The 20,786-nt window shown below is 47.3% G+C and overlaps 1 protein-coding gene across 1 annotated transcript; it reads left to right on the top strand.

Moving 5' to 3' along the window:
* Positions 1–494: 494 nt before the first annotated feature.
* LOC115549389 (potassium voltage-gated channel subfamily B member 2) lies at positions 495–20,634 on the top strand. Its single transcript, XM_030364537.1, has 3 exons — positions 495–928; positions 2,430–3,189; positions 15,497–20,634. Exons 2-3 carry the CDS (start codon positions 2,584–2,586, stop codon positions 17,414–17,416), a joined length of 2,526 nt encoding a protein of 841 aa, XP_030220397.1. The 5' UTR covers positions 495–928; positions 2,430–2,583; the 3' UTR covers positions 17,417–20,634.
* The last annotated feature ends 152 nt before the right edge of the window (positions 20,635–20,786 follow it).

Below are 20,786 nucleotides of genomic sequence, written 5' to 3'. Positions count from 1 at the left end.
CATACCCTTGCTTTTATCATTCCATTGTATATCAGTAAAAATAAAAACACGTATATATTGAATTGAATGCAATGAAGGTGGGTTTTGGACCTAATGAGAGTTGATTTCCGTATGTGTTTTAATGAGGCTGTTGTGGATGCATTCATGTGGATAATGTCCCATAGGAAGCGTATTACCTGTTTAGAGGAAATACACGTGTAGCATATTATAACATAGGCTATATATCTTCCATTCTGTGTAAATAGTTCGTATTGACCTCTAACGCTTTTATGCATTCGTTTGTTCTGTTTTGATGCAGTCAACTTGTACAGCTATCATGGGTGAATTCCACTGACATCATCCACTCCTTTTAACGAAGCACAGTCCTGCAAACAAGCAGAAAGTTGTCGTAAGATAGAGACTGATCTATTCGCCTTCTTTTCACGCATCGATCTGCGAGCTGGCCGGAGTGCAGCGGGCTCTGGACGGGAGCTGTCCTTGGTGATGCAGGCCTATACGCTCCAATCCAATTAGCCCCTGCTCTCCCTCCCTCGCTCCCTCCCTCCCTCCGCGCACTTATCCTTTTATTTTTACACGCTCGGACGGTAGCTGTTCCCCCCAGGGCATCAGATTCACAGCGCAGCGTCTCAGTGGGTCCTTCTTTTTTAATTTCTTCATGGCGATCGGCGCTTTGGCCCGAGTTTGCAGGATGTTGACGATCCGGCAAAGGTCACCACCCCTGCCCTAGGTGTTCTTACTGTTATCCACGAAGATCGCGACCCCCGAAACATGTGGAGCAGAGACAATAGTCTGTGTGCTTACAGGAGGCGGGCAGCCGGGATCGGATGGGACGCGAAGCCAAAGCTTGGATAACTCTGCGTCCTGGACGTGCACCCCGTGGAGACGAAGAGTTGGGGTTGAAGAGAGAAAGACAGCAACTTTTACGCAGGTACAAAGTCATTCACTGTATTCATCCATGGGTCCAACTCCAATCAGCTCGGCGCGCAGTAGTTATGGATCTATGACGGCTGTGGAAGGCTTTCTTAGATGATACTTGCGGGTCGATATTATATCAAATCTCTATCTTACAAGAACATAAAAGAATACCTGCACTTTAAAGTAGTGTCTTAATCATATCATGACATTTCAAGGTAAACTTGTGAAGCTAATGCTGTTCTTAATCTTGGACAACTGATTAGGAATAAGGCTCTTACTTAGTTGGAGATGGTTCAGGTTCCAGACGATCTGTGAATTCGGGTCTGATTAACTCGTTTAATGAGCTATAGGACTGTAATTGTTTTAATAAGCTAAACGGTATCCAACTGGTATTCTACCATCTCCTAATAAATCCACACTAAGTATCAGACACTTATCATGACAAAATAGTTGAATTCCTATACTCATTCTTAGATTTTTTGAAATTATTATTACTATTATTATCATTAATTGTGTTGTTATTATTCAGGTAATATAATTGAATGCGTGCTTTATGTGTGTTTGGAGGGGGGATGGGGGGGTCATGGCCAGGGTCCGAGGAAGGCGTGACGTGAGATAGGTAGCCGCTTAGTACCCTACGTAAGTGTGTGTGTGTGTGTGTGTGTGTGTGTGTGTGTGTGTGTGTGTGTGTGTGTGTGTGTGTGTGTGTGTGTGTGTGTGTGTGTGTGTGTGTGTGTGTGTGTGTGTCCTATGGTGTCTCAGCAGCAGGTGTAGAAAGACGCTCTAGTCTATAATTAACCCAGGGACGCACCAAGGAGCGTAACGGAAGCCTAATACCTATCGGGGATTTAGGGACTCTTCTTATACAAGCAGATAAACTCAACGCCCACACAGGGCTACTAATTCTCCAGCAGGCAGGGAACAGTGGAAATAGCGACAGAAATCCCCTTGGGGCCGAGAAGTGAAATGTGAAATTCGTCCATTCATTTTCCTTTTTTTGTTGTTGCGGTTAATGTGCATCGATATTGTGAATGACCGAAAAAACAATAATCCAATGACCTCTAATGGTATCCAACATAGGGTACAATACTTTATAGCCCACGTTTTATTCATGCAAGTGGTTTTAACAGTTTCCTATTTTAACTTTTTAACTTTTTGACATTTTTCACGTCTTGTCTAAAATGCAATAAGATTTAAAGAGGAAGTAGTGACAGCAAATGCTTTCAATGATTTTGTGAATACACAAAAAAAAGGTTGAGTATTGGCTGTTTTCAAGTAGTAGGATGTTGTTAAAGATCATACCACATCATTCCCCAAGGCCGTAGCCGTTGGGAAACCATACAGCCTAACCGTTCAATAATGACTCAACATCTGAAGTCCCAAAAACCCAAAACAATGAAAAACCACCCAGCTCCCTTTACTCAACTCTGAGACGTTAACCACGCTGTGTTCCATTCCGTTCAGTCCTCGCAGACAGTGAACTCACCCCCCCCCCCCCCCCCCCTCTCTTCCAGCCGGGCCATGGACCCCACCTGCCCCCCGCGCTCTGAGTGAGCGGCCACACACCGTCCTCACCCTCACCCTCACCCTCCCCCCACCCTCACCCTCACCTCCCCCCCCCTCCCAGACAGACCGAACCCCTGACCTCCTCTCCACCTCCTCGCCACCATGAGCGACCGCGGCGTCTACGGCGGCGGCCCCAACGCCACGGCGGGCAAGGCCAAGCAGTGGAGCGGGCCGCCGGCGCCCTTCCTGCCGCCCGAGCCCATCGACATCATCCGCATCAAGGCGCGCTCGCGGCGCGTGCGCCTCAACGTGGGCGGCCTGGTCCACGAGGTGCTGTGGCGGACCCTGGACCGCCTGCCCCGCACGCGGCTGGGCCGGCTGCGCGACTGCAACACCCACGAGTCGCTGCTGGAGATCTGCGACGACTACAGCCTGAACGACAGCGAGTACTTCTTCGACCGCCACCCGGGCGCCTTCTCCTCCATCCTCAACTTCTACCGCACGGGCAAGCTGCACATGATGGAGGAGATGTGCGCGCTGTCCTTCGGCCAGGAGCTGGACTACTGGGGCATCGACGAGATCTACCTGGAGTCCTGCTGCCAGGCGCGCTACCACCAGAAGAAGGAGCAGATGAACGAGGAGCTGCGGCGCGAGGCCGAGACGCTGCGGGAGAAGGACGGCGACGTGGAGGAGCACGGCTGCTGCCCGGACAAGAGGCAGAAGCTCTGGGACCTCCTGGAGAAACCCGGCTCCTCGCTGGCGGCCAAGGTACGACGCAACGCAACACGGTCTCCACTCCTCAGCTCTCCTCTCCTCCCCTCCTTCTCTCAGTCTCTACTATCCTCTCCTCTCCTCCTCTCCTCTCCTCTTCTCATCTCCTGCTCTCCTCAGCATCTCCTCCTCCTCTCCTCTCATCCATTATCCTTGGTTCTCTCCTTATATCTCTTTGTCTCTCCTCCTGTTGTCTCCTCTCATCTCTGGTCTCTCTCTCATGTTTGACAAGAAATATTGTGTACAGTCGTTATCCCCCATCCCCCCCCTCTTTAAATAAGAATCAATCAATGCGCTTTTCACTGGTAGGACCAGGTCAGTCGGCTTCCCTAGCTCGCCCTAACCCTAACACCTTACCTACCTTAGCCTAACTGCTGTCCCTACCTAACCCTTTCTTCACCTACCTTACCCTAACACCGACCCCTGCCTAACCCTAACACCTACCCCTAACTAACCCTATCTTACCCTCACACCCGACACCTAAATATCCTTAACAGAGTGGTCGACCAGAGAGCCCGCTCCACCATTGGAGTGCCGTCGGTCACCTAATCCTCTTTGACCTATGAAGCAATGAGAGAGACAGAGAGACGAAGAGGGGGGTGGGGTAGGAGAGAGAGAGAGAGATAAGTAGCCTGCACCTGGTCGACCTGGGCAACTTAAGAACAGGATACATTCCTTTAAAAAGATGTATTGAGCGTACCAGCAACTTTATGTTTCAGCTGTAACTTAATGTGATATTGACGAGGAACGTCATTTTCAGACGTTTGGTAATACAAGCAAAATCAGTTGTCATTATAAACTTTTGCACGGATCTCTTTCCACAGGGTTTTAGTGGGACACCCATTAATCGGATGTTCCACATCCTCATTATCGTTTGAAACGTCCTCATGAGAAAACACAGGAAAAACCAAATTTCAACTCGATTTGAGGCCATTTGTTTGTTTCCTGTAAGTGTTAGCTGTTAATAACATCTAGCTTCCGGGAACACCACAGAGTCTGCTGCTCAAAGTGCTGACGTGGTGAGGCGCTTGTCTTTGATGTCCTAAAAGTCAATCTCTGTTTGAACTGTGGAATCAAAGCTTACATTGGGGTTATTTTTCCAGCATCTGTGCACCCCATCTTATCAATGAACGGAGAAATACTATCAATACTCTCAACATTACATGAAAGGGACGGCACTTCGGGACCAAACTGATTCCTCTCGGTGTGATGCAAAGGCTCACACTAAACCGCATTGATCTCAAAAGCTGCAATCTAGGCAATGTTTATGAATGCAGTCTAAACACTAAAATAACCGGCAAGTTAACTCATCGGCATAAACAACAATAGTGATTCTACTGATTGAGCATTGGGGTCATTTATAATCAGCAGCCCTTTAAATAATGCAAGACAGGGAAATGTGGTAGATGCTGATGGTACCAAACAAGTCGTCCATGACACATGTCACATCAGATCGCAATAGGCCCTGAATGGGCCGGGACGTGGAATAAGCCTTTGGTATTGGTCACTGCCTTATTGGGAATAGCAGACAGAGCCAAAGGAGTTGCTTTGTCCAGCCTGGAAGTCCTCTGCTGGGGATTGATCGCTGGCTACAGGCCCACAGCCCGCTTTATACAAGTCATGATGCGTGTCTTGGATCTGCTCGTTGTGTGTTGTTGTTACTTTTCTAATCTCCTGAAAAGCACACCGCTATTCAGCGTGTTGTGTATCTGGAGTCCCAATGCAATATAGAGCAGCTGGAATACTATTGATAAGGGTGAGAATATCATGACAATACATAGATTTGTATTTACGTCATTAATTTATATCAATGCCATCTAAATTGACCTGGATACTGTTTTGTGGTACGGTCATGCAATCTACCACTGTATATATATTAGTACATGCTACACGTGGACCTCCTAAGATGGCGCAATATGTTTGGTTTTGCTATCTCTTGATATTGGGCAATATCCAATGATTGAGATCTCAAACTAGGGCTATCCCCCACTATTCACACCGCTTTCGGCCAATAGTTGTTAAATATATAATAGCCTAGAGTGATAGGCTGGTTTCCATGCCAACTGTTATGGGAACGTCCATGTACAGTAGACCCCCTGAGGGCGTTCACTCTTTCCGTCAGACGCGCTGACACTGATGCAACAGATAAGGATAGTGGTGGTCTGAATGACAGGATCGCTGGAAAGGTTAACACACTCATACACACACAAACAAACACAATGATACATTTGCACACTCACACATGCACGCACGCACATAGACACGTGCACAAACACACACGTGCACACACACACATGATACACACACATGCGTATGCACACACACACACACACACACGCACATTCACATACACATGCACACATACTGAAGGACAGAGAGACAGACAGATAGAAAGAGAGACACACACTGACAGACAGACAGACAGACAGAAAGAGAGAGAGAGAGAGAGAGAGAGAGACACGCACACACACACACCAGATGGACTGTCGCTCCTGGCTATTTTAAGACACATCATATTAAAAGTCCAAACAAGAGAGATTTGTTTCATTCATTGTTTACATAATCCGTGTAATCTTCTTATTCCCTTCCTGATCCACATTTGTGAATGTTTTGTGTCCTTTGAAGAATTGTAGCAGCAAGTCAGTGTAGGTGTATAAAAACTAAAGATATATTCACACATGCCCATCACCAATTCATTTAAGTGAGGGCTATTTAAATAGCATCTTTAAAACTAGCAATACTATCTTTACATAAAGACAGGAGTGGGATGACATTAAAATAGTAAAACCAAAGAGTGCCGGAGCGGACGCTGAACCATGAACACAAGACAACGCAGGATCATCAGCGGGATCACCCGGCAGGGCCTGAGCGTCTGAGGCCGAGGCTGAGGCTGAGGCCGAGGCTGAGGCGGAGGGGCGGATGGGGCTGGTGAGGCTGGTGAGGTGGGGGGTCACCATGAGAGGAGGGGCAATCTGATGTGACAATGCATAGTCACCCGTATCCAGAGAGAGAGAGAGAGAGAGAGAGAGAGAGAGAGAGAGAGAGAGAGAGGGAGAGAGGGAGGGAGGGAGGGAGGGAGGGAGGGAGGGAGAGAGAGAGAGAGAGAGAGAGAGAGAGAGAGAGAGAGAGAGAGAGAGAGAGAGAGAGAGAGAGAGAGAGAGAGAGAGAGAGAGAGAGAGAGAGAGAGAGAGAGAGGGGGGGGGGAGAGAGAGATATGTGGGCCGAGAGGGAGGGAGGTAATCTCCTTTGGGGCTTTTACCAGGGCCATTGCTGCAAATAGGATAACTGTTGTCAGGGGTTGTGCTGTCTCAGACCGCGTGCTGTCTGGCCTGGAGAGCATGTATTGGGGCAATGAGAGAGAGAGAGAGAGAGAGAGAGAGAGAGAGAGAGAGAGAGAGAGAGAGAGAGAGAGAGAGAGAGAGAGAGAGAGAGAGAGAGAGAGAGAGAGAGAGAGAGAGAGAGAGAGAGAGAGGGGGGGGGGGGGGGAGGGAGAGAGAGAGGGAGGGGGGGGAGAGAGAGAGAGAGAGAGAGAGAGAGAGAGAGAGAGAGAGAGAGAGAGAGAGAGAGAGAGAGAGAGAGAGAGGGAGAGAGAGAGAGAGAGAGGGAGAGAGAGAGTCAGGGAAGGTAAAGAACTCCTTGTCAAAGGTCTTGCCACAATGCTATTAATGGACTTAATACCAGGTCTGAATCATTGGCCGTTTTGATATCACATCTGTCTCTCATATATATATATATATATATCTATATATATATATATATATATATATATATATATATATATGCTGTATATAGACACAGTTACGTATCCTTGTTTTGTCAAAGCCAGATTCCCTGTATATCATACACACTCTAGCACTCTTATTTGGTCTTCTTTGTACAAACCACCTCATTATAATAACAACTCCCCTCTGAACTGATACATGGACACATTGAGCACAGTTCAGTCTGCGATGGTGTTTGCCCTGCTGGGGTATAACTAGATTAGGAATCTGAACCGTCACAGAGCGGGGCTTTGGACTTCCATCTGCTGCTGTAGCGCTCCAACGCCCAGCGGTGGAGCACCCACCCCCCCCCCGGTGGTGGAGCACCCAGCCCCCCGGTGGTGGAGCATCCCCCCACCCCCCCCCGGTGGTGGAGCACCCACCCCCCCCCGGTGGTGGAGCACCCAGCCCCCCCCGGTGGTGGAGCACCCAGCCCCCCCCCGGTGGTGGAGCACCCACCCCCCCCCCGGTGGTGGAGCACCCAGCCCCCCCCCGGTGGTGGAGCACCCACCCCCCCCGGTGGTGGAGCACCCACCCCCCCCAGTGGTGGAGCACCCACCCCCCACCCCCCCCGGTGGTGGAGGTGAGGGTCCATGTGAGCAGACGCCATTAAGCCAGTAGGAGTAATTAATAGTTTATTTTATTTCTATACACCTGGGAAAAAAACAACATCCTAATATCATGTCCAATATCAATCAGTCCTAGTTATGTGATAAGCATTAAAGCTTTTGTGGAAGGTAACTGATGACTGATAATGTTGTGGGAGCGTATGTGCGTGCGCGCGCGCGTACGTGCGCTCGTGCGGGCGTGCGCTGCATATGTCACAGTGCTGCACTTAGCTCCAAAGGACATCTCGGGCCAAGCCACTAGTTAATGGCCCCCACTGGGTGTCGGAGAAACACAGCTGTGGTGACACGGAGCTATCATGGTGTGATCCATCATCAGGACACTGGTAGGATTCATTTAGGTCATAGAGAATGTTCATATGCAATACAGTGGTTGAGGATCTGCATTGGTATATATAATATATTGCAGATTCATGTATTCGTATCAAACCAAAATGTACAGCCATCACCGTGCATTGACACCTCTCGCAGAAAGCCATTTGAACAGAATGGTTCACTGCTTGATTCAGTTATCAGGACAGAAACGACAACCAGTATCTTTATATTGGGGTTAAGAAAAACAACTTAATTGAGCTATGGTGGGGGTATTGAGGTATGGTGGAGGTATTGAGGTATGGTGGAGGTATTGAGGTATGGTGGAGGTATTGAGGTATGGTGGAGGTATTGAGGTATGGTGGAGGTATTGAGGTATGGTGGAGGTATTGAGGTATGGTGGAGGTATTGAGGTATGGTGGAGGTATTGAGGTATGGTGGAGGTATTGAGGTATGGTGGAGGTATTGAGGTATGGTGGGGGTATTGAGGTATGGTGGGGGTATTGAGGTATGGTGGGGGTATTGAGGTATGGTCAGGGTATTGAGGTATGGTGGGGGTATTGAGGTATGGTGGGGGTATTGAGGTATGGTGGGGGTATTGAGGTATGGTGGGGGTATTGAGGTATGGTGGAGGTATTGAGGTATGGTGGAGGTATTGAGGTATGGTGGAGGTATTGAGGTATGGTGGAGGTATTGAGGTATGGTGGAGGTATTGAGGTATGGTGGAGGTATTGAGGTATGGTGGGGGTATTGAGGTATGGTGGGGGTATTGAGGTATGGTCAGGGTATTGAGGTATGGTGGGGGTATTGAGGTATGGTGGAGGTATTGAGGTATGGTGGGGGTATTGAGGTATGGTGGGGGTATTGAGGTATGGTGGAGGTATTGAGGTATGGTGGAGGTATTGAGGTATGGTGGAGGTATTGAGGTATGGTGGGGGTATTGAGGTATGGTGGGGGTATTGAGGTATGGTGGAGGTATTGAGGTATGGTGGGGGTATTGAGGTATGGTGGAGGTATTGAGGTATGGTGGGGGTATTGAGGTATGGTGGAGGTATTGAGGTATGGTGGAGGTATTGAGGTATGGTGGGGGTATTGAGGTATGGTGGGGGTATTGAGGTATGGCGGGGGTATTGAGGTATGGTGGAGGTATTGAGGTATGGTGGAGGTATTGAGGTATGGTGGAGGTATTGAGGTATGGTGGAGGTATTGAGGTATGGTGGAGGTATTGAGGTATGGTGGGGGTATTGAGGTATGGTGGGGGTATTGAGGTATGGTGGAGGTATTGAGGTATGGTGGGGGTATTGAGGTATGGTGGGGGTATTGAGGTATGGTGGAGGTATTGAGGTATGGTGGGGGTATTGAGGTATGGTGGAGGTATTGAGGTATGGTGGAGGTATTGAGGTATGGTGGGGGTATTGAGGTATGGTGGGGGTATTGAGGTATGGTGGGGGTATGGTGGAGGTGGAGGTATTGAGGTATGGTGGGGGTATGGTGGAGGTGGAGGTATTGAGGTATGGTGGGGGTATGGTTCTGTATGGTTCTGATTGGTTCTGTATGGTTATATATGGTTCAGTATGGTTCTGATTGATTCTGTATGGTTCTGATTGATTCTGTATGGTTCAGTATGGTTCTATATGTTTCTGATTGGTTCTGTATGGCTCTGTATGGTTCTGATTGGTTCTGTATGGTTCTGATTGATTCTGTATGGTTCAGTATGGTTCTATATGTTTCTGATTGGTTCTGTATGGTTCTGATTGGTTCTGTATGGTTCTGATTGGTTCTGTATGGTTCAGTATGGTTCTGATTGGTTCTGTATTCTTCAGTATGGTTCTATATGTTTCTGATTGGTTCTGTATGGTTCTAATTGGTTCTGTATGGTTCTGATTGGTTCAGTATGGTTCTATATGTTTCTGATTGGTTCTGTATGGTTCTGATTGGTTCTGATTGGTTCTGTATCGTTCAGTATGGTTCTATATGGTTCTGATTGGTTCTGTATGGTTCTGTATGGTTCTGATTGGTTCTGTATGGCTCTGTATGGTTCAGTATGGTGGGGTTGAGGTAGCTGCCCATTATATGTGTGATTAGAGAGCAGTGTCACTCAGACCGCTAAGAAGAGCCACTGGTGAATAATCACTATCATCATAAATGCCGCTTTCCTGTTTACTCTCTCTGTGTCGCTGTGTGTTGTGTGTGAGTGTTTACATGAGCGTATTATTTATAACACACACTAACACACACACACACACACACACACACACACACACACACACACACACACACACACACACACACACACACACACACACACATAGGCTATGCCCCCTGCTAAGGACTAATGATACAGATAGAGTGTGTTCTTTTTTTAACACCCTCTCTCTCTCTCTTTCTCTCTCACCCTCTCTCTCTCTCTCTCTCTCTCTCTCTCTCTCTCTCTCTCTCTCTCTCTCTCTCTCTCTCTCTCTCTCTCTCACACCCTCTCTCTCTCTCTCTCTCTCTCTCTCTCTCTCTCTCTCTCTCTCTCTCTCTCTCTCTCTCTCTCTCTCTCTCTCTCTCTCTCTCTCTCTCTCTCTCTCTCTCTCTCTCTCTCAATACCCACCTGTTTAAAAGCATTCCAAAAATAATCTCCCAAATACACTTTCCCTCACATTGGCCCATCTTTCAATGAGAGAAATGACTAGATTCCACCTTTTGTACATTTTGATTGTATCTAGATTCCAGAAAAGAGTTTGAATTGCATCTAGATCCAAAGATGATTGATCGATGATTTATGAATGGGTGATGGATGATTAATGGATGGATGAAGGATTGATCATGGATGATGGCTGGATGGATGGAGGATGGGAACAGTATTCAGAGTTTTCCGATATCTGCGGTTAAACAGACATAGGTGGAATTATATTTCTGTAGGATCATTTGAGTTCCAACAAACAGGATGCAAACATATTGGAACACTGCTTCCGTTTGGTACAGAGAGAAAAACCGACCAGCAACCAGAGACCCAAGAAGAACGAAGCACTTCCCCCTATCCATGTCCGATGTGAACTCCTCGGAAACCCAGGCCATCTGAAAGATCCTGTGTCTCCTACTTCCAGAAATACCTCCAGCTATCGATCAAGACAGGCTCATATTTCCTGCTGAGTCTGATTAAGCTGGCTGCTCCTTTCCTGGCTTCCTCCTCCTTCCCTCCTGTTAGCCCCTTCTATGCCTCCTTCCCTCCTGTTAGCCCCTTCTATGCCTCCTTCCCTCCTGTTAGCCCCTCCTCACCCTCCTTCCACCCTGTTGGATGCTATTGCCTCGTTATTACCTTTCTCGATTCCTATCTTGCCTTCTTTCCTTCTTGCATTCATTCTTCCTTCTTTCTTTCTTTCATTCATTAAATATTTCCTTCTTTCTTTCATTCTTTCCTCATTCTTTCTTTCAAACCTCTGTCTTTCCTTGTTTCCTTGTTTCCTTATGTCCATTGAGCCATGTCCCCAAATGTCACTCCAAAGACGTGCCATCTCTGGTGGTACTGATGAACACACAGACCATGCTAGCTTAGCAATCTTCAAAATCCAAACCTATAGAGGAGTAACTGGCGTTGGCATAAAGACGCCCCCTCAGCCCGCTCTTACCTAATGGAGCCTTTGGCACGGTCCGAGTACTCTCTAATAAAACACACAATTTCTCTGTCAGCAAGACCACTTTGTGGACTGGAGGAGTTCATGTGTGTGTGTTCTTCATGTCGAGTCGATGACTGCAAATGATACCCATTTAGCTCGACTGCTTAGTCCTGTTCCATTGATGTGTCTTACAGACATTGACTTTTAGACTAACAAGGAAACTGTAGTAGCTGCGTTCACTGGAACACTGGATCACTGTAGCAGGTTTGGTTAACGTCGTTGACTTAATGGTCGACGAGTTAGCTTTGAGCCAAGTCAAAGACAGAACAGTCCACTTAGGTGTGGGCCAAGGGAAGTGGCGGTGACCACATATTTAAGGCTTTGTCAAGTTCTGTATGACATTGCTTATAAGGCATTCTCATCTACTTCTGCATGAGTCACAAATCATTTTGCACCAACTGTCTTCTAAAGTTGTTTATACATATCTTTATATTTTATTTTTGCAAACAGATCTTTATCTTTCCTGTAGCTCGATCTTTGAAGTAGTACTCCTACAACGATTCATGGTCACAGTTTGACTTGTATTTTTAGCCAATTGTTTATATAGGCCTATAAAATGTGTATATTCTCGGGTTACTTTAGTCAATGCATTGAATTGTTGGCCATAAATTGTGCTCGAGATGTTGCATCATCCATCATGTGACGGGTGATGCAAGAACTCAGGGGAAGGGAAAGAAAGAGAGTCAGCCATGTTTGGGACGATTTTGAATAACATGGGTAGGAAGAGAGAGAGAACCCAACTCTATAGACAGATTAGGACCACTCACACAGTAATTAAAACGTATTATTTAGAATTTTGAAACATTGCATCAGATCCGAATTGGTGCAAGTGAGGAGGTTATCTCGTTAACACAGCATGCGTGTCTTTGGGTTGTAGTTTTGATCAACTTTTTCTAATGCCAAACTCAGCGCAGGCGTCTAAAGCAGCTTGGGTGTTCCAGGGAGCTTTAATCTGGCACGGGGACTTCAAGGGCGCACAGGGCCTTCATTAAGCCATTAAGACACCGTCTGTGCGTTACAGTGCTACTTTCTCTTACACACACACACACCTATGCATACACATACGCACACACACACACCTGGGGTATATGTTTCCAAAATATTTATTCTCTTTAATGGCATCCAGAAGCAGGTGTTAATTGTTTGCCCTCAAAGGGTGACAACGTGGTGCAGTTGCAGGAAGCCTGCTCACGCTTTCAGTCAGGAGATTGAAAGAAGCTTGTTGTACACTGTTCATGAATACTCCCTGGTCGCAGTTCAATGCATGGAGATATCATAAGCTTTTTTACTGCGATTCTATTTTATTATTATCAGTCTTTAGAGGATAGGTTAAATTAGGGCTTTTATAGAAATCTATCTTAAACTGTACTTCAACTGAACATAGGTTTGGTTTGAGTGTCACAAGAGGTGTCAACCGTCATGAGTCCTTATGACAAAATGTCAAAGAAAGAGTAAAAAAATAAGTTGAATGCCCGCATTTTTTGATCTTAAAACTGAACATGACATCCCTTTTTCTACAGAACCATTTAGTGTGCATTACCTTAATTATGTTCTCCACAGCCCGCCAATATATGGGCAGCAGTGGAGCAGTACAGTAAAGTCATGCAGTCAAGCAGCAATGCAACATAGGAGTTTAATCAGCCGAATCTCCCCCAATAAATGTGAATAGTCGAGGTTGAGGTTGTAATTGAAATTTAGAAAAAGAGATATATATTTTGAATCCCTGAATTCCATAGCAGATATAGCCTTAAGCATGATTAGCTTGGTTTAAAAATGATGTCTTGTTCAATATTTATTGCTAAATCCCTATTCATACTTACTATGACTATGGCTATGGAGTATATGATTTCATGGAAGTCACCCCTAACTATGGTTGTAGTAGCACAATCAAGGATACAAAGATAATTGTGAGTTCAAATCTGAATTTAGTAGGCAAATTTAAAGTAAACCATTACAAAAAAAGCAGTAAAGAGTCTATTAAAAAAAAACAATTTTGTGACTTCTTCCATGACCATAATTTTACAATCCTTGTGTTTGAATTTAGTTTATTGAGTTTGATTTTAGTCTTTGGTTAATCTCGGGGCCCAGGTTTCTTTACCCCAATCTTGAATATGTAATTCAGAATGTTACTTTTATTGTATTTATTCGAGTAGGAGAAAACCCAAACAGTGCAATAAGTCTCAAGTGGCATGCAGGCAACGCGTTAATGTGCCTTATAGTCCGCTAAGCTGCAGGTAAATAGTGAAGCTTAAAGCTATAATTAGGTCATTTAAGTTCATAGAACAACTTATTGTGATCGTGCCATTGGTTTCTATTCAGCTAGAAAAATCCATCTCAGATTGTATAGGCCTAATACAGACATTGATCCAATATAGTTTGCGAATCCTTTAAAGCTATTAGCTGTTATTTATCATAAACAAGGGCTTTTAAGCCTCAGCGATATGATCAAAGGCATATCAAAGGCTTGATCAAAGGCAATCTAACTGTAGTGCGTGTGTTCATGTCAGTAAGACGTGCCCTCGCCCCAGACTCCGCCTCTCTTGGGCTCCGGAGCGTTTCCGTGTGCAGCAGCGTCATCAGAGCAGATGTCTGGTGGCTTATTGTGTCTTCTGGCAGCACCCCCCCATGACCTCTGCTGCCGCTAAGGTGACTTCCACCTGCGTGCCACCCCATGCATGCCACCTTTAGCTGAGGCAAGCTCAAGGTTTTCATTGAGATGAATCACAATGGTTTAGACGGACAAGCATACTTGTTACGTTTTGAAATCAAGTCCATGGACATTGAGAAAATAGAGTCATGTTTTTGTTTGAATTGTGTTTAGTTTAGTTTTAAACTCAGGAAGGTATTTTACTACTTTTAATTGTGATTAATCAACTTTGTTAGCTGTGCAGCGCTTCAATAAAAAGCATAATAACTACAGCAATACATATAATTAAAATGGATCTGGAATTGCAGTGATTTTGGGTGCATTATGTGATATTTCCTCCCCGTAACGCATTGTGCAGGAGGCTCTGTTGGGACAGGAGTGTGAGTGCAGGTCACTCAGGTTGTTAAGCCTCTGCAGCCAATGAGTAGTTTCTCCCGGTGGCACTTGGTAGGACATGTTGGGATAATTGTAATAGGATTGTGTTGCTACTTATAGGACGGATAGAGGGAGGTTAGAAGTGGTTACTCATTCTTTCCTCCCCCAGCAGGAAGAATCAAGCAATAATCTGCTACTTTCAGCGCACCCTCGTGGAAAAACGTAAAATTGCCCACGGAAAAACCGTGGTTCATTAGGGAAAGGGCAGCTCATCAATTAACCCTGTCCACAGAGGCTTCCTGATAGGTCAACACAGGTGTCACTCAACACTGGGGCTACCCCTTTAATGTAGAAAGATACACATAGTGGACTAAGCTGGAGAAGATAATTCTGCTTCCCGGGTAGATTGAGGGAATTCTACGTAATTAGTATCCCGAGTTGACACCTGGGGTTGTCCTACGACGACATTGCCTGTGTGAAAAGGGACTCCTGCAATAAGTGGCTATTGAGAGCAATATCAGTTGGTCGAAGCGGCCCTGTACGCAAATTGTCTGGTCCAGACAGAATGATGGAGGAAGTTGAGTTGTTGTGACAAAAGAAAATGCGCAAATACAGATAGTGTGGGATTATACCCTTATTTGCACATTTCTCTGTAAACATCATACGACAATAATAATTAGACAAACAATTATAAAGGATTATCCCATGTGTCCATCTTTAAACCATGTAGCACTACTATCATTAAACATAATGTCAGATTTACCTCATAAAATATCAGAATAATACTCTTACTCTTACTATTTTGTATCCATGTTAGCTTGCAGTTCTGCTGAACCGTCTATCACCCTACTTTTGAGAAAACTGTCAAAAATAACGTAAGCCATGATAACAACCTCCGCGTTGGTGTGCTCTGTCTTCCAGCTCCTGGCCTTAATCTCCATCCTGTTCATCATCATGTCCACCATCTCCCTGTCCCTCAACACCCTGCCGGAGCTGCAGGTGGTGGACGAGTTCGGCCACTTCAACGACAACCCCAGCCTGGCCCACGTGGAGGCGGTGTGCATCGCCTGGTTCACCATGGAGTACGTTCTGCGCCTGCTCTCGGCGCCCAACAAGTGGGACTTCATCAAGGCGCCGCTGAACGTCATCGACCTGCTGGCCATCCTGCCCTACTACGTCACGCTGTTCCTCACCGAGTCCAACAAGAGCGTGCTGCAGTTCCAGAACGTGCGCCGCGTGGTGCAGATCTTCCGCATCATGAGGATCCTGAGGATCCTGAAGCTGGCCCGTCACTCCACGGGCCTGCAGTCGCTGGGCTTCACCCTGAGGAGGAGCTACAACGAGCTGGGCCTGCTCATCCTGTTCCTGGCCATGGGCATCATGATCTTCTCCAGCCTGGTGTTCTTCGCCGAGAAGGACGAGGACGCCACCAAGTTCACCAGCATCCCCGCCTCCTTCTGGTGGGCCACCATCACCATGACCACCGTGGGCTACGGCGACATCTACCCGCAGACGCTGCTGGGCAAGATCGTGGGCGGGCTGTGCTGCATCGCCGGCGTGCTGGTCATCGCTCTGCCCATCCCCATCATCGTCAACAACTTCTCCGAGTTCTACCGCGAGCAGAAGCGGCAGGAGAAGGCCATCAAGAGGCGGGAGGCGCTGGAGCGCGCCAAGAGGAACGGCAGCATCGTGTCCATGAACATGAAGGACGCCTTCACCCGAAGCATGGAGCTCACCGACGTGCTGGTGGAGAAGGGTGAGCACCAGGAGGGCAAGTGTCCCGTGGACAACCACCTGTCGCCCAGCCGCTGGAGCTACCACAAACACTACTCCAACGCCGACGCCGTCAGCCCCGCGCGCTCCCAGCCCAACCGGTACAAGGAGGTGGGGCAGCTGGGGTCCCCCGAGCGCCTGAAGCCGTCGCCGTTCCGGGCCAACCCCCAGACCCTGAGCGCCCAGGGGCTCGAGGACACCTACAACAAGATGACTGCCGGCCGGGGCGGGGACGAGCAGATGGAGATGAAGGTGGTGGCCTCGGCGTCGGGGCACCACCTCCAGGTCCGGGAGATGCCCATCAGCGAGCTGGGCCCCCTCAGGGAGTCGCCCCTGGGGGAGCAAGCCAGCCAGCCCCCCGGGGGGGGCGCCCGGCAGCAGCGCGTCCCCCCTCCCCTGGACCTCAGCCAGATCACCTCTCTGGGGTCCGGCCGCCGGCTCTCCGAGGGCGCCCAGGCCGCCGTCATCAAGGAGGGGCTCTACGAGTTCGTCCCCAGCGGCCGTCCGGCGGGCGGCGGCGGCGGGACGCGGGAGGCGGCCACCATGACACGGGCGGCGGCGGAGGGGGGGTCCCACGGCGGCTCCCTGCGGGGCAACGGCACCCCCCGGAAGAGGAACTCCCAGAAGGGCCAGTCGCCGGGCGCCCAAGACGACGCGTCCCTGATCGCCGTGGTGAGGCCCGTCACGACCCCCTCCCCCTCCTCCTCCGCCCGGCCGGACGAGGGCCCCCACAGGGCCCAGGGCCCGCTCAGCGCCCCCCCGCAGGGCGAGGCCCGCAAGGCCTCTCTGAGCGGCTTCCAGGGGGGCGGGGAGAGCGGCGCCCGGGGCTCAGAGGGCGAGGGGCAGCCCCCGGGCCTCAGCCGCTGGGGGAAGAACCACCTGGAGGGCTCCGTGTCCAGCGCCAGCCCCGTGTCCCCGAAGGGCAGCCCGCTCAACTGCGCCCAGGAGGCGGGCGGCCCGGGCGGAGAGGCGGGGGCCGCGGAGGTGTTTGTGGACGGAGACGAGAGGGTGGAGAACCACGTCAGCCTGGACGGCACCGTGACGGAGCCCTGCGAAACCAGCATGTGACGTGTGGGGGTTCAGCGGCAGGTGCTGTGAAAAAGCAAGGTCTCCGAAGGGGGGGTGGGGGGGGTTACTTGATGTCATTAGTCTTATCGACGTCAATAAGACTAATGACATCAGTCTTATTGATGGCAATAAGACTGGGAAGCACATGTCCATGTCCAGAAGATCTGAAAACACTTGAAGAAACAGTGTGTGTGTGTGTCTGCGCAGGAAGGAAACGCCACTGTTGTATATATTGATCCTGTATCTGTTTCTCCGGGGATAAGAGACCGCTTCGCTTCTAAGACTATGCTTAGGGAGCAGAAATCACGCTTACTGCTGAACAGAACGACTTGAGCGCAACTGACTTCTGTGATTCAGTATTTATTTTTATTTTTATAGAGTAAGTATAATATGTGGCCATGCGGGATACAGTTTTAATTTATCGTTACGCATACTGCTCTGGATTTAAACAGCAGAGGAAGAATTGTGGAGTGAGCGACCCATCATTTTATTTTTTCTAAAAGTAAAATCTAAATGTGATGAATTCTTCTGGGACTTCAAAAACGGCCGTGATGAAGGTGTCCCTCTTTTGCTCTCCTGTCCAAACTGCCCCGTTTTGAGTGGGGCCTCCTTCATTCTTTGGTCATCTCCGCTGGTTTGAGATTCTTATGTGAAATGTGGATGAAAGAACCCGGATGATGGACTGATCCGGAAGAGGTCACATAAAAAAATCCTGCATTTGAAACAGGATGGTGTAACGTATTATGTGGCCACTTGCTCCCTCCGTCACTCCAGAGAACAGAAATAGTTCGTAGGAATGACCGATTTATCCTCTCGCAGTCATGACATCATTATCTGCGTTAGCTGTTCAATAATTCATGAATTGTTTTGTATTGTGGCCGTTCATGTAACTGATCTGGTGAACTTTCTACTCTGTCACATCCGTGGTAGCCAAGATAAACCTGGGGTTTTAAAGGTGTATGATCTGCCCTTTTTTGTAACCCAATTAGGTAAGGAACCAAAAATATTTACAATGTTATTATTATAAGAATCATAAAATAACCACAACCTGACAAAAGACAAACTTGTAGGACTCACTGGATTCGCCGATCTGGAGTTCCGCCAATAAACCCACATTTCAGTCACTACCCACCGGCTTCACATACTATATGTGTTGGCTTTTTAAGATTGCCTTTTTGTTTAGAGAAGAGTAATTTAAGTTTGTTTGCTAGATTATGTTTTTCGTCTGCATAGCGATGTGTGTGCTTGGGTATTTGCTGCGTGGGTCGCATGTTCAGCGTCGCTGTATGCCTGGGTAGCGAGATCGCGGCCCCTGGTCACGCTCTGAAGGGTGCTGCTGCAACCCAAAGCGGTGTGGGACTGCCCCCTGGTGGGCGGAGGTGTTGTTCTGCCACTTTAACCAAAAGACCCAAGGCCTATTCATAGTGCTCTACCTAGAAATGTATTCAGCAAATTCCCTTTTTTTTTCTTTTTTTTAATAGTTTGATTGTCAGTATGTCATTGTTTGATCATTATGTATATATTTCTGGTGGCATGCACATGAGTTGCGTTCATTATTTGAAGATCTCAGAAAAGGCAAAGTGAGCCATTATATATGAAGTACCATAAGTAGTTCATATAAGGATACAAGGATTTTACAGTCATTACCTCCTATCCTCGCTCACAGGTTGCTCATAAATATTCACATTTTCTATGAGGACTCTGCATTGACGGATGATAAACGCTGTAGCTGTAATATCTTTATAAATTGTGTGCCTTTTCATAAATAGATAATTTATGAGAAGGCTGGAAAAACTGTACAATCTGGCAGGATCCTGTAGCTGTAAAGAATAATATCTTTGTTCTCTTTTTAAATTATGTTTTTTTTTCTGCTGTTCGAATGAAAACGTTAAGAATATGCAAGCGCTGAAAGAACCCTCAGGATTTTTGTAAAACTGAAACGTGTGACGTTTCTCCCGGACCTCTTACATTCAGCTTTACATTAGTCTCTTTCTCTTCACATCATGTCCCTGGATCTGTTCTGTAACAGATCCGGTCCCCTGTGTTTAACGACACCTAGATAGTATAGATATTGTAGACTACAACCATAAAATAGCCATAATAGCAATAAGCATATATTTTGTAAAAATCCTGCTCTAGCTCTGAATAATTCTAAATGGTCTGCATCATCCAAAGGTATAATGTGTGTGTGTGTGTGTGTGTGTGTGTGTGTGTGTGTGTGTGTGTGTGTGTGTGTGTGTGTGTGTGTGTGTGTGTGTGTGTGTGTGTGTGTGTGTGTGTGTGTGTGTGTGTGTGTATGTGTGTGTTTGTGTGTGCGTGCGTGCCTGCATGTAAAGGCGTGAGGTTAAATCTTGCGTGAACACAGCTTTGCTCATGGTAGATGGTATGTTGTATTCCTTCTCTGTGGAGATCTATAGGGGATGAGCTTTACCATATCAGTGCAATTGTGCTCAGCTAACATGGCTTTGCTTTCTTTTGTTCAGTTCAGGGCGTTAACAACAGCACACACACACACATCCGAATTTGGTCACTTTGTAAGGGTTACGGGTGGGGACTTTGAAATCTGGAGAAGTGGAAGCCATTGGGGAGCAATTAAACACAGCGTTGGTGGTTCTCCCAAAGAGTAACCGTAAGGAGAAGCAATATCGCCATCTCTGGTGAAACACGGTATATGCAATTGCTCTTGCTATTGGCTGCAGAATTGTTGCCCCGGGATCTAACGTGGTGAACCACAAGGGCAGCTCGCCACAGTCTGCCCTTCTAACTGGTACGCTTGCTTGGTTATGCTCCAGTGGTTAGATTTTAGTGCTCACTGACCTACAGAGTGACCAGCTTTCGAGACAAAAATGCACACAGTGAGCCGTCACGGACTACATGCAATACTGGATTCCTTTTCCTTTTTTTGTCATTGTTGTAATATCTTAATTTTGTACAGTTAATAAGTAGAATATTCAGATTGTCAAACCAACCAAGATATATCTCTATACATATATAAGTAGCTATTCTTAATGTAACACGCCTGCTTCTCTGTTTATTCTTTGACATTCCATCCCTCCTCTCTTTATGTTGGTTATTGATACACTATATGACCGTTAGTTGACTTCTTTGGTTGTTAAGTCACCATAACTTGATAGTGAATGACTATAGGGACTTTGTGGTTTCCAAGAAGTCAGTCACCATTATGCAAAACAAATAAACGTCTTCATGGGAGCTTTCTATCTTTTTGTCTATGTTTGTGAGTTAGGTATCTATATCTTTGTGTATTGTGTATATAGTGTGTATGTGTGTGTGTGTGTGTGTGTGTGTGTGTGTGTGTGTGTGTGTGTGTGTGTGTGTGTGCCTCTGTGTGTGTGTGTGTGTGTGTGTGTGT

Source organism: Gadus morhua, chromosome 8 (genome assembly GCF_902167405.1).
Source record: "Gadus morhua chromosome 8, gadMor3.0, whole genome shotgun sequence".
Lineage (NCBI taxonomy): Eukaryota > Metazoa > Chordata > Actinopteri > Gadiformes > Gadidae > Gadus > Gadus morhua.
The sequence above is the reverse complement of the archived record's forward strand: the minus strand, read 5'-3'. Positions and strand labels throughout refer to the sequence as shown.

Coding starts and splice junctions, on each gene's coding strand:
- LOC115549389 (XM_030364537.1), top strand. CDS start 2,584: ATGAGCGACCGCGGCGTCTACGGCGGCGGCCCCAACGCCACGGCGGGC. Junction 3,190..15,496: donor GCTCCTCGCTGGCGGCCAAG/GTACGACGCAAC, acceptor TCTGTCTTCCAG/CTCCTGGCCTTAATCTCCAT.